Consider the following 13,946-nt stretch of genomic DNA (forward strand, 5'->3'; position numbering starts at 1 on the left):
CCTCATTCGTCAAACCTACATAGCGTAGTCAGAAATCTGGGTGTTCTACTAGACAGCTCCTTAAATTTCAACAAGCAAGTCAGTAGCGTGGTTAAAGGCAGCTTCTATCAATTAAGAACCATAGCCAAGCTGAAACTCATTCTATCCCTAACAGACCTTGAAACAGTCATCCATGCATTCATCTCCTCCCGTTTAGACTACTGTAATTCCCTGTACATAGGTATGTCACAATCAAATCTCAACAAACTCCAGCTTGTACAGAATGCTGCTGCCAGGCTCCGTACCAACACAAAAAAGATGGAACACATTATGCTGATTTTAGCTCGGCTCCACTGGCTTCCAGTTAAATTCAGAATTGAGTTTAAAATTTTACTTTTTGTTTTTAAAGCCCTTAATGGTTTAGCCCCACCATACATTTCTGAACTTCTGCTCCCACACTCTGCACCCAGGTCACTCAGATCACAAAATCAATCACTCCTTACCGTCCCACGTTCACACCTCAAAACCCGTGGTGACCGAGCTTTCTCTGTAGCTGCTCCAAAGCTTTGGAATACCCTCCCTCCCTCCACACATCAAATCCTCCTCTACAATTACTTCTTTTAAATCCAATCTTTAGACCTATTTTTTCTCACTTGTTTTTAATTCAGACTGACGTCTGGTTTTATTTTATTTACTTACTTATTTTTGTTGTTGTGCTACCAATAACCACACATAATCTTGTGTAGATGTATGGTCTTATTGCCCATGCTAAGACTCCTTAGCTACCGTAACTTTTTTGTGAAGCACTTTAGCTCAACCCCTGCTGTTTTTAAATGTGCTCTATAAATAAATTACTTGACTTGGCTTCCCCAAAACAAATCCATTTTTAAAATTTTTTCCAGATTTTTATTAGTTAATTAAAATAATCGGTCCTTCACTTTCAACAAAAACACCCATGTGTCTGTTACTGATTGATTGATTTTAATTAAACACTTAATTTTGATGCTGGAACCAAACTAATTTTACTAACAGCATCAGCAAAATGAAAGAGATAAAAAGTGTGTCCCCGTCTCACCTGATCTCTCGCTCCGTCTCAGTTTCGGGATGATCCATGACGGAGAGGGAAACCCCTGCAGGAAGGCCGAGGGGAACATCATGTCTCCGACTCTGGCGGGGAATAATGGCGTGTTCTCCTGGTCATCCTGTAGTCGCCAGTATCTCAACCGCTTCCTGGGGTAAAAGTGATTGATGTTACACACACACACACACACACACACACACACACACACACACAGAGGTTCGTGTACATTTTATATATGTATACGTATACAGAGGTGCTTGAAAGTTTGTGAACCCTTTAGAATTTTCTATATTTCTGCATAAATATGACCTAAAACATCATCAGATTTTCACACAAGTCCTAAAAGTAGATAAAGAGAACCCAGTTAAACAAATGAGACAAAAATATTATACTTGGTCATTTATTTATTGAGGAAAATGATCCAATATTACATATTTGTGAGTGGCAAAAGTATGTGAACCTCTAGGATTAGCAGTTAATTTGAAGGTGAAATTAGAGTCAGGTGTTTTCAGTCAATTGGATGACAATCAGGTGTGAGTGGGCACCCTGTTTTATTTAAAGAACAGGGATCTATCAAAGTCTGATCTTCACAACACATGTTTGTGGAAGTGTATCATGGCACGAACAAAGGAGATTTCTGAGGACCTCAGAAAAAGCGTTGTTGATGCTCATCAGGCTGGAAAAGGTTACAAAACCATCTCTAAAGAGTTTGGACTCCACCAATCCACAGTCAGACAGATTGTGTACAAATGGAGGAAATTCAAGACCATTGTTACCCTCCCCAGGAGTGGTCGACCAACAAAGATTACTCCAAGAGCGAGGCATGTAATAGTCGGCGAGGTCACAAAGAACCCCAGGGTAACTTCTAAGCAACTGAAGGCCTCTCTCACATTGGCTAATGTTAATGTTCATGAGTCCACCATCAGGAGAACACTGAACAACAATGGTGTGCATGGCAGGGTTGCAAGGAGAAAGCCACTGCTCTCCAAAAAGAACATTGCTGCTCGTCTGCAGTTTGCTAAAGATCACGTGGACAAGCCAGAAGGCTATTGGAAAAATGTTTTGTGGATGGATGAGACCATCTATGAAACATGGTGGTGGTAGTATCATGGTTTGAGCCTGTTTTGCTGCATCTGGGCCAGGACAGCTTGCCATCATTGATGGAACAATGAATTCTGAATTATACCAGTGAATTCTAAAGGAAAATGTCAGGACATCTGTCCATGAACTGAATCTCAAGAGAAGGTGGGTCATGCAGCAAGACAACGACCCTAAGCACACAAGTCGTTCTACCAAAGAATGGTTAAAGAAGCAAAAAGTTAATGTTTTGGAACGGCCAAGTCAAAGTCCTGACCTTAATCCAATCAAAATGTTGTGGAAAGACCTGAAGCGAGCAGTTCATGTGAGGAAACCCACCAACATCCCAGAGTTGAAGCTGTTCTGTACGGAGGAACGGGCTAAAATTCCTCCAAGCCGGTGTGCAGGACTGATCAACAGTTACCGCAAACGTTTAGTTGCAGTTATTGCTGCACAAGGGGGTCACACCAGATACTGAAAGCAAAGGTTCACATACTTTTGCCACTCACAGATATGTAATATTGGATCATTTTCCTCAATGAATAAATGACCAAGTATAATATTTTTGTCTCATTTGTTTAACTGGGTTCTCTTTATCTACTTTTAGGACTTGTGTGAAAATCTGATGATGTTTTAGGTCACATTTATGCAGAAATATAGAAAATTCTAAAGGGTTCACAAACTTTCAAGCACCACTGTATGTATGCATATATATATATATATATATATATATATATATATATATATATATATATATATATATATGTATATATGTGTGTGTGTGTTGTTCACAGCACAGCTCAGGCCTCATGTTTGGTGGATGAACCGAAGCTGATTGGTCAGTATAAATACCCCGAGAAGCTCCCGGGGCAAATTTACGACGCAGAGACACAGTGCAAGTGGCAGTTCGGCTCCAAGGCCAAGACCTGCAGACTCGACTTCGTCAAGGTAACGTCTGATTAATGAGTTTTAATTAAACTAGAAATAAAGTGTCACTGGGCTGGTTTCTGTGTGTACAAAGCTCAGAATTACACACACACACACACACACACACACACACACACACACACATATAAATAAAAGGAAAACATTGGTTTTGTTTCTGTGGGTACAATCCACAAGAATTAGAAATAAATGAATAAGTAATTTAGTAAATAAAATAGCTCAGGAATATATCTTAGGAAAAAAAATGTATAATATTGCCAAAGTTCCACTTGAAAATCAGTAAATTTACATCCATCGAAAAATAAGTAAATCAATAAAAAAATAGAAGGAAGCAGTAGCTGGTTTGGTTTCTGTCGGTGTAAAGAAATTCTTAAAAAAGAAAAACAAACAAACAAACAAAACCAAATAAACCTGAGCTGCTTGACTTTTTGCAATTTTTTTTTAAAAACACCTTTTCTCGTTAAAGCTGAACCAAAGATTCAGAGATGTGAACTCATGGACTCGTGGACTCGGCGCATCACGACATCGACTCAAACCCGACTCCAGTTTTCTCGGAGTGAACAGATTCGTGTTCAGTGAAACGCATTTCTTTAAAAAGTAATAAAATAAATTCACCAGATAAATGAATAAACGTTTAACAGTCGGCTTCTGTGACACTCAGCACTTTCCTGAACTTCAGTGTTCGTCTTGTTGCCGTCTTCGCCCGGTTTGCTTTAAACTGTCGCTCTCTCTGCGTGTTCGCTCACAGCAGCAGGGTTCATCGTCCTCATGGCTAACACGCAATTCGCTCCGCACTCGGAGCCAAAATCCCAGCGACGGCTCCCACGTAACGGGCCAACAGAGGACCCGCTGCTCCCTCCCTCAGCTCCGCGTCCGATTCACACATTCACATGTAAATGTCGAGTGGTTTAACACTGAGGCGCTGTGTAAAGTCTTGGGAAGCGGATCGGCGCGGGTTATTTTGCAGGATTAGCCGCGACGCTACAGCCTCTTTCTTTCAAGGCTTTTGTGTGGCGTGTTTTTGGAAGCCGACTTCCCAGGAAAGCAGCTGTACATTTTAATTTAGTGGGATTGTGGCCGGCGACGCCCAGTGGTTTTGTTTCCTTTTTCCTGCCGACTTGAGTGTCCTCGTCACGTAGCAGCCAGGGGAGTAATTAGCGGTGCTAACGATGCGGGATTAGCATGTTTGGGATGGTTTCAGGATGAAGATGCTCGGGAAGTTTACAAGGACACTTTCTTTTTTTCTTTGTTTCTTGTTTGAGAAAAAAAATGTGATGTACAGAAACATAAATAAACTAATTAATTTCTAGTGTTTATATTTGAACTAAAACAGAAGAGTGGCTGCCTTTTCCCTTTCAGCATCTGACGATGACCATAAAACCCAGTAAATATGCTCACTGTAAAGAGAGACTGTGCTGTTTCAAATCCTAAAATATTTATTCAGTATCATCCCGAATAAAAATAGCAAACTGACGTTGGTAATAACGCACTTGGCTAATGTTAGCAAAGTCAAATATCCACAGACAGAAAGTGAGAACGCCACGTTAATGCATCTTTCACACAGGGACATTGAGACAAGACGAAACGAAAGCACGATGTGAGATATGGGAGATATGGGAAAAGGGGTGGAGCTTCCAGAGTCCAAAACACCTACGCAGCTGTCAATCATTCTAGATTCATATCTCATCTCATCTCATTATCTCTAGCCGCTTTATCCTTCTACAGGGTCGCAGGCAAGCTGGAGCCTATCCCAGCTGACTACGGGCGAAAGGCGGGGTACACCCTGGACAAGTCGCCAGGTCATCACAGGGCTGACACATAGACACAGACAACCATTCACACTCACATTCACACCTACGGTCAATTTAGAGTCACCAGTTAACCTAACCTGCATGTCTTTGGACTGTGGGGGAAACCGGAGCACCCGGAGGAAACCCACGCGGACACGGGGAGAACATGCAAACTCCGCACAGAAAGGCCCTCGCCGGCCACGGGGCTCGAACCCGGACCTTCTTGCTGTGAGGCGACAGCGCTAACCACTACACCACTGTGCCGCCTCTAGATTCATATGTCCATTGATATTTTTTTCATGGTGATTGTTCTTTTGGCGTATTTTTGAGCGAGAACTCATAAAATACAGAGCTTTGTAAAGATCGCAGGTCAGGACTGCATTGTTTTAAAGTTCGTAATGCTCTGATTGGTTAAGGGTGAGGAGTAGGGGGTGGGGCTAGTGCTCTTCACTAGTGCAACTTCATAATAACTATTAAATACGACTAAATTCACTCACCTGCGACTGATGAAGTTTGCAATGTGAGATAAATTAAATTTAATATCATCCGTATAATGTGAAGTTAATGTAAGAGAGTGAGAGTGTGTGTGTGTGTGTGTTCTCTTCGTAGGACATCTGTAAGTCGTTATGGTGCCATCGGGCGGGGCATCGGTGTGAGACCAAGTTCATGCCTGCTGCTGAGGGGACAGCGTGCGGACCGGATATGGTGAGTGAGAGGATGACCTTTGACCTCATGCACAATTAACCAAAAGTTTTGGCACCCAACAACCAAAGGCTACAACAGCCTACTCTGGGGGCGGGGCTAGTGGCATTGTTTGCTGCTGATTGTGGTGTAACATGACAAAATTGGACAGTGTGTGTCTTCATCAAAACGGAAACAGAGGGAAGAAAGTTAAACAATGTTTAATGTAACTATAAACTGATAAATAACACAAATGTGTTGTTCAGATACATCATCCAAATTTATACTCGAGTCAAGCTTGTTTATTTAGGAGCCAATTAAAAAGGAAAACACAAACACACATGATGTTAAACTTTGCGTTTCTTCTTGCGGTGTCTCCGTGTGTGTGTGTGTGTGTGTGTGTGTTTTGGCTCAGCACTATTCTCCAGGTGAAACGCTGGACTCCGTCCCAATCCAACACACTCCAAGATCTCTCAACAGATACACACTCTGCACCCCCCCGCAATGTGTTTTTCAGAGCTCAGGAAACTCGTGTTAATATTTCTGATTATTTTTACTCTCTTGTAGTTTTATCCTCTGACTGACTGCATTTCTCTGTATTACTGAAGCTAAATCACGCTATAATACTGTACGCTATACTGCGACAACGAATCCTACCTTTATCTGCTGTATATAATAAAGATCATCTGAAACAGACTCCGAAACACTGAAAAAAGCAGAAATACAGTGAATTACAAAAATAAAACATGTTTAACAAAGAAAAACAGTCATCACTGATGTGTAGGCTTTAGAGCTGTCAATCGATTAAAATATTTGTGATTAATCAGATTATTGTCCATAGTTAACTTGTGATTAATCACAAATTAATCGCACATTTTTTTTTATCTGGGGCGGCACGGTGGTGTAGTGGTTAGCGCTGTCGCCTCACAGCAAGAAGGTCCGGGTTCGAGCCCCGTGGCCGGCGAGAGCCTTTCTGTGCGGAGTTTGCATGTTCTCCCCGTGTCCGCGTGGGTTTCCTCCGGGTGCTCCGGTTTCCCCCACAGTCCCAGCCCTGTGATGACCTGGTGACTTGTCCAGGGTGTACCCCGCCTTTCGCCCGTAGTCAGCTGGGATAGGCTCCAGCTTGCCTGCGACCCTGTAGAACAGGATAAAGCGGCTACAGATAATGAGATGAGATTTTTTAATCTGTTCTAAATGCACCTTAAAGGGATATTTTCCAAGTTCTTGGGGAGTGAACAAATAAGCAAATAAAAATACACACATTTTATGTAAACAGTCAGAATGCAACAATACAAGTTGATTCTGTACACAAGTGCACTTTATCACGACTTACACCGACCAACTACTCACTACATCACTCGCTCACTCGCGCTACGTCACTTCCTGATTTCCCTGATTTTATACAACAAACAGTTCAATAAACATGAAATGAATATCGAATAAGTGACATTTCAGACACAATATGGACAAACGTTCTGTTCATTTTTGCTCTGTGAGTGAAAACAGATCCTGAAGAACCTACACTCACTTCACAGCGCGTCTGCTAGCTGGCTATTTAGCGCACATTCCTGTTCAAGGCGCTTCTGGTGAAATTAGCGTCCCTTCTTCCTTTTCATCTGACGAGCTTTCAGATTTTACTTTTTCTGAAAAGTATCATTGTCTGGGTCTGTTGATGATGTCACTAATGTTACTGTAGTAACCGTTCAGATTTAGGAAGTGGAGTTTTACGTGCTGAACACAGTGACACACACAGTGAAGCGTCCCAGTGCAGTTTTCATAAATATGCTCGACCAATCAGATTATTGGACCGGAGCTACCCGTTAAACAGTAATATAAACACAGTTCTGAAGTCTGCAGTGATCACATGAGTCATAATTATAACAACGAGAATCCTTTTCCACATCCTGTTCGCGAGAATCAGTTGCAATGTATCCGTGATGCGCGTTAGCGTGTGCGTAAGCCGACTCTGAACACCAGGAACGTTCCTAGCGTAAATGCCGACGCGATGTTTAAACTGATATGATGTTAAAAATGTACGAAGTGTCATGTGATGTCTGACTGTGTGTTCTGTGTGTCTGATTACCCATCATGCAGTGGTGTCGTAAGGGGCAGTGTGTGAAGTTCGGGGATCACGGGCCGAAGGCGGTTCACGGTCAGTGGTCAGGTTGGTCCGATTGGTCGAATTGTTCCAGAAGCTGTGGGGGCGGAGTTATGTATCGGGAACGTTTTTGCAACAGTCCCAGGTGAATCTATTTATTTATTTACTTACTTTAGACAATTTCACGAATATTGAGCCAAAAGGTATGAAATGCAAATCACGATCAACATTACGAGTGTGTGAATGTTAATACGAGGTTGTAAAGCCGAGCGTACGGTGAAACCTGTAAACACAACACTGATTTACATGGAAATAAAAACAAACACTCCGAGGGAATATCAGTCTCTCTTTTATTCACTAAAAGTAAACACAAGATTTAAAGAGAACTCATATTTCATGCACTGATCTGAGGGATTTAAAATATTTGTCCACTCGGAGACCTTTCAGGAAGAGCCATAAAAAGTCCTTCAGGTTTTAATTACAGACACAAGTTTTAAAGTTTAATATTTAATATCTGACGTATTTAATTTTATATCCAGGTTTAATCACAGCAGATATCAGTAACGTGTTTATTAAAACATAAAAACCTCAGGGATTATCATCGCTCTCAGATTTAATCTGAAACATGCAATAAAACAATAATCTTTACAAATAAAGAAAGAAATAAAGGAAGAAAAGCACTGTGATCACGTTTCAGTCTGATGTTTGTTAAATGGTCTGATCTGGATGAAATCCAGCGGCTGGAAATGTGCAAGACTTCAGACGGAGATTAAATTAAAAACATATTGTTTAATTTTCTGTTCTGTTTCACAAACATTTGAAAAGTAAAAACTGAAACAAACTAAAGCACTAATTCAAATGGGTGGGTTTTTTCAACCTAATTTTATTTTTATTTTTTTACATTTTAGGTTATAAACAGGAAATATAACAGAACCTGTGATTGTGTGAATAATTAAATAAATTAAATAAATTTTCTTTTTTTCTTACATTTTAGACACAAGGACTATTTTAAAAGCTAGAACCAATTTGATTTTTTTTATTCTTATACTGAGTATGATCATATAGTGACTTATTATTATTATTATTGGCACAAATTGAAGTGAAAACAGTGACTGATTCAGTAAATATTAATTTTTAAATTGTCAAATATTATTTTTTTGTTCTTATTTGTTTATTTGTGTATTTTAGCTACTCAGCATTATATTAAAGACAATAATTACTTGGTTACACAATTAAATAATTTTCTCTCTCTCATCATTTTAACTTTTGTTTTAAACAAATGAGAACAGAATCAAATCAGGAATTGATTAATAAAAAAATTAATACAACCCCGATTCCAAAAAAGTTGGAATAAAGTACAAATTGTAAATAAAAACGGAATGCAATAATTTACAAATCTCAAAAACTGATATTGTATTCACAATAGAACATAGACAACATATCAAATGTCGAAAGTGAGACGTTTTGAAATTTCATGCCAAATATTGGCTCATTTGAAATTTCATGACAGCAACACATCTCAAAAAAGTTGGGACAGGGGCAATAAGAGGCTGGAAAAGTTAAAGGTACAAAAAAGGAACAGCTGGAGGACCAAACTGCAACTCATTAGGTCAATTGGCAATAGGTCATTAACATGACTGGGTATAAAAAGAGCATCTTGGAGTGGCAGCGGCTCTCAGAAGTAAAGATGGGAAGAGGATCACCAATCCCCCTAATTCTGCGCCGACAAATAGTGGAGCAATATCAGAAAGGAGTTCGACAGTGTAAAATTGCAAAGAGTTTGAACATATCATCATCTACAGTGCATAATATCATCAAAAGATTCAGAGAATCTGGAAGAATCTCTGTGCGTAAGGGTCAAGGCCGGAAAACCATACTGGGTGCCCGTGATCTTCGGGCCCTTAGACGGCACTGCATCACATACAGGCATGCTTCTGTATTGGAAATCACAAAATGGGCTCAGGAATATTTCCAGAGAACATTATCTGTGAACACAATTCACCGTGCCATCCACCGTTGCCAGCTAAAACTCTATAGTTCAAAGAAGAAGCCGTATCTAAACACGATCCAGAAGCGCAGACGTCTTCTCTGGGCCAAGGCTCATTTAAAATGGACTGTGGCAAAGTGGAAAACTGTTCTGTGGTCAGACGAATCAAAATTTGAAGTTCTTTATGGAAATCAGGGACGCCGTGTCATTCGGACTAAAGAGGAGAAGGAAGACCCAAGTTGTTATCAGCGCTCAGTTCAGAAGCCTGCATCTCTGATGGTATGGGGTTGCATTAGTGCGTGTGGCATGGGCACAAAACAAAAACAGTGATTGGTAAATTAATGAAAATTAACTATCAAAATATTTTCATTAAAAATAGATTTTTTAACTTTTAAAGGACCCATGGCATGGTGGTTTGTTGATGCTTTAAACGGGCTCGTGGAGGTTTCCGGATGTTATATCCGCAGCCTTTCTCGAAATGAACCCTCGGCACGTAAATATAGCCTCCTGGGAGAAAGCCCCATTTCAGCGCTTTTCCCAGTGCGTCGTTTTGCTAATGAGAAGCATGGAGGCGGGGAAGGGTAGACGGTGGGGGCGGGCCATGGGGGGAGGGGGAGGGGCTTGACCAAGCTGCGCACACACATACTCGCTGCTATCAGCGCCTGTAGCCACGCTGCTAAGACAAAACCCCGTTCTCCCTTGGATTCCTTTCGTAAACTCAACGTGACACAGAGAACAGAGTGAGAGTGTTCGGAGTGGTAGTTTACGAACGTATAATACCCTAGGCTTGAACACGCACTCCATAACCAAAGAGGATAGAAGCAGCAACTACAGCAACATATCGCTTATCCAACAGAAGACATGCATTGCGGAGCAATAGTCAAACATAAGCTCATAAGTTACAGTCAATTTCCAGACTAAACTCAGTTTAACAGAGCATGCTGCATGCTTTTTGGTTTTGTAGCGCAGATTACCTGGCTAACTGCAGGAAGCGGTTAGCTGCACAGCTAATGTAGCCATCGCTAGGCTAACGCACCAATTTTAAAACACGGCAAAACGACTTAACAGTTATACACTTACTTGTTCGGTGTTTGTTGCTGATGCGGCAGGGATGCTTGGTACGGACCCAGGCTTCAGTGACAGTTGATGGGACAGTACAGGGCAGGTTTTGCACAAGTTGTGGAAACATTCATCAGGAAAATGCTTCCGACAAACATACACCGTCTTAGGTAGACTTGACGGCGTATTATTGGAGTAAATAAAATTAAGCCACTGCGTCTTCAGGGGCTCTCCCGTCGGCAGTAAAAACAGACTCTTTTCTGTGTTGTCACATCCATGTACAGCGCAACTTCCATGTTTCGCTCGCTTAGGTGATGCCATGTTGTTGTGTCCTCTATGGTCTCCTCACTACAAAATTGAAGTGACGTATCTATGGTGGCAACTTTTGAGCTGGGCGGGCAATCCATACAGTGGGTGGGAATCCAGAGGGGGGGCGTGGGGATCATCTCCCTTGCTGACGTAGTAAAGGGAAGAGCTTATCAACGCGCCGTTTTGACGCGCCATTCTTAAATGTTGACAAAGGGTGGGCATAGTTTGGTTTACACATTATGACATTTCTAGCCACTGGGGTGACTTAAGAAGGTCAAAGGAACTCATTTTAACGTTAAAAAAACTCAGAAAGTGAAAATTTCATGCCATGGGACCTTTAAGAATTATCATAAAGATTGCATCTGTTCAAATATTAAGTAATTAAAGCGAGACAGACTTTCGATTTCATAAAATCGGTGAAATTTAGTTCCCTCTGAAATGTGATTGTGATATATGTTTATTTCTGTAATATCTCACAAAATATCAGGCCATTCTGTGGCTGGGAAGTTATTTATTTAATTTGAGGGGATTAAAGCAAATAATGTGCATGAAATCGCTCGCTTGGCGCAGTCAAGCAGACAGAGGAAGTCCGTGTGCGCATGCACAGGTTTACCTTCTTCTTCTTCTTTTGGGTTTTACAGCAGCTGGCATCCACAGTGTTGCATCACTGCCATCTACAGGTTTCCCTTTGAGCGTGCACTGACAGTTCCATCATTCTGTCGCTAAACGAACAGCTGATCACACCGAGGTGCTCACTGAGCGCCCATATTTATTAGTTTGGTCCTGCGTTTCCTTTCCTTCGTATATAACATAACATATTTTCTTCTCACTTTCTTTCCGTTACTGTAGTCGGTCTTTCACGTTTCATTCACACACTCACGTCCTCCATTTTTCTCTCCTGTTTCAAATTTGTATCCCACAATGCCTTGCGTGAACGGGGAAAGCCCACCACGTGATGCATGACGTAGTATCTTGTATTGGTTCATGGTGAAGCAGGAAAAAATAGCGGAGAATTTGGAGCCACGTGGAGATAAATTCATTAATTGTTCTGTTAAAAAAAACTAATAAAATTGGAAGTCTTTGATTCGAATTCAGTAGCTTTCAGTCACTAAACAAAAATAACTGGGTGTCGGGAAAATTCTTTTTATGACCTAAACATGAAAAATCTGAAAGGCAGTCGACCTTTAAATTTCTCTTTTACTGTATGTTTGTATATTTTGTACACAAAAGAAATAAAGACAGCAATTAAATACTTAATAGTCTCAGAGTTTTATTAAATGTTGAGTAATTAATTAGTTACTCAATATTGACAAATCAACACGACGTGGAATATACACTCAGTACTTGATTTATTTATTTTTTTTAAATAAAAATGATTGCTGTATTTTGCTCCTGAAGGCCGCAGCACAGCGGGAGATTCTGCCAGGGTTCGGGTCGACTGTACCAGCTGTGTAACACCGGCCCATGTCAGCGAGACGCCGTGGATTTCCGAGCGCAGCAGTGCGCCGAGTACAACAGCAGACCGTTCCGAGGCTGGTTCTATAAATGGAAACCGTACACTAAAGTGGAGGGTGAGCAGCTTTTCAGCTTTCACACTCACTTCACCAAAACATCAGCTTTTTAAATGTGTTGGATCGATCCAGCCTGGTCTTCTCTACTTTACAAGAAAGTGTGTGTGTGTGTGTTGCATGGTCATGGTGACTCTGTTTGCTTGGTGAAAAAAATACATTTGTAGGTTGTGCCAAACGGCAAATATTTTGCCGTAACACTGCTTCAGTGCACCCGAGGCGTAATGAGTGATTTAGAGTTTAGACGTGTCGCCGCTCGCACTGACGGATTATTACAGCAGCTTCAGGGAAGCATTTTACCTCTCGCTCTCTCTCACACACACACACAGAAAGAGAGAGAGAGAGAGAGAGAGAGAGAGAGAGCTGAATGGACGTTCCAGAGTTCACAGAATCCTCCATTCTGATTGGTCAGAAGGTGTTGATTAATTTTCTATCACAGTGCAGGTTGACAGTAATGCACTCTTTCTAATACATTATTGTTTCCATAGCAACGGTCATTCACAGGCAAGGATGTCACAAATGATAATATGGCGATGTTTTCTGTAAGGAACAACATGTTTATGGAACGTTTATGGAAGGAGTCTCCAGTGTCAGCAGTAAAGCTGTAACTTTTTCTTGACGTTTTTGTGGTTTCTTGGTTTCTGTGTATTTTTTTTTTAAATGTAGCTATAAATGGATAAAAAGTATGACTTGCTGTAGTCCAAAAGGACTTCAGGACACGCTGTGACAGGAACATAATCACAGTAACTCAGCTTCATCACACCATGCTGGGGTTGATTGTTTTGCGAGAACAGCACCAGACACGGGTGTTTTATTCCTCATGAGTTTGAAGTGCAAGCTCTTTCGTGGTCAGAACATCTGATTATTTTCCTCATACGTGGTCGAATAAAGTTTTTCTGGGGTAAAGCCTGATGAAAGTGCTGATGCTGTGTGACTGATGATCCACGTGTCACTTCCTGTTGCTCATCTGACAGTCTGAAGCACTTTGTTCCTCGCCTGCATGACGTGCTGCGTTTGGGTTCCGTTGCGTTTGGGTTCCGTTGCGTTTGGGTTCCGTTGCTGTGCTGAAAATTGTTCAGCGACGGATCACTCGGAGGTCATTTGAGGTCATTTCTACAGAGCTTTCTTCTTGTTTAATCTCATTTGAAACAGAATTTAAACATGACCTCAGTGTGGAGTTTTCTTTCTTGTCGACTAAAATTTGGTTTGTTTTGGGTCTTGATTAATGATCCTGGCTTTATTTATTTATTTTTTTAAAGTTTTGATATTCGAGCTACGGGCGGCACGGTGGTGTAGAGGTTAGCGCTGTCGCCTCACAGCAAGAAGGTCCGGGTTCGAGCCCCGTGGCCGGCGAGGGCCTTTCTGTGTGGAG

At 41.2% G+C, this 13,946-nt stretch overlaps 1 protein-coding gene across 1 annotated transcript in view; it reads left to right on the top strand.

The window, feature by feature from the left end:
• Positions 1-13,946, top strand: part of adamts18 (ADAM metallopeptidase with thrombospondin type 1 motif, 18) — a 95,582-nt gene that overhangs the window by 51,954 nt on the left and 29,682 nt on the right. Inside the window, exons 9-13 of the mRNA XM_060911222.1 lie at positions 1,077-1,214; positions 2,932-3,085; positions 5,482-5,577; positions 7,648-7,796; positions 12,405-12,577. Coding sequence (XP_060767205.1) covers positions 1,077-1,214; positions 2,932-3,085; positions 5,482-5,577; positions 7,648-7,796; positions 12,405-12,577 — 710 coding nt within the window. The remainder of the gene's footprint in view (positions 1-1,076; positions 1,215-2,931; positions 3,086-5,481; positions 5,578-7,647; positions 7,797-12,404; positions 12,578-13,946) is intronic.

This window comes from Neoarius graeffei, chromosome 27, assembly GCF_027579695.1.
Source record: "Neoarius graeffei isolate fNeoGra1 chromosome 27, fNeoGra1.pri, whole genome shotgun sequence".
Lineage (NCBI taxonomy): Eukaryota > Metazoa > Chordata > Actinopteri > Siluriformes > Ariidae > Neoarius > Neoarius graeffei.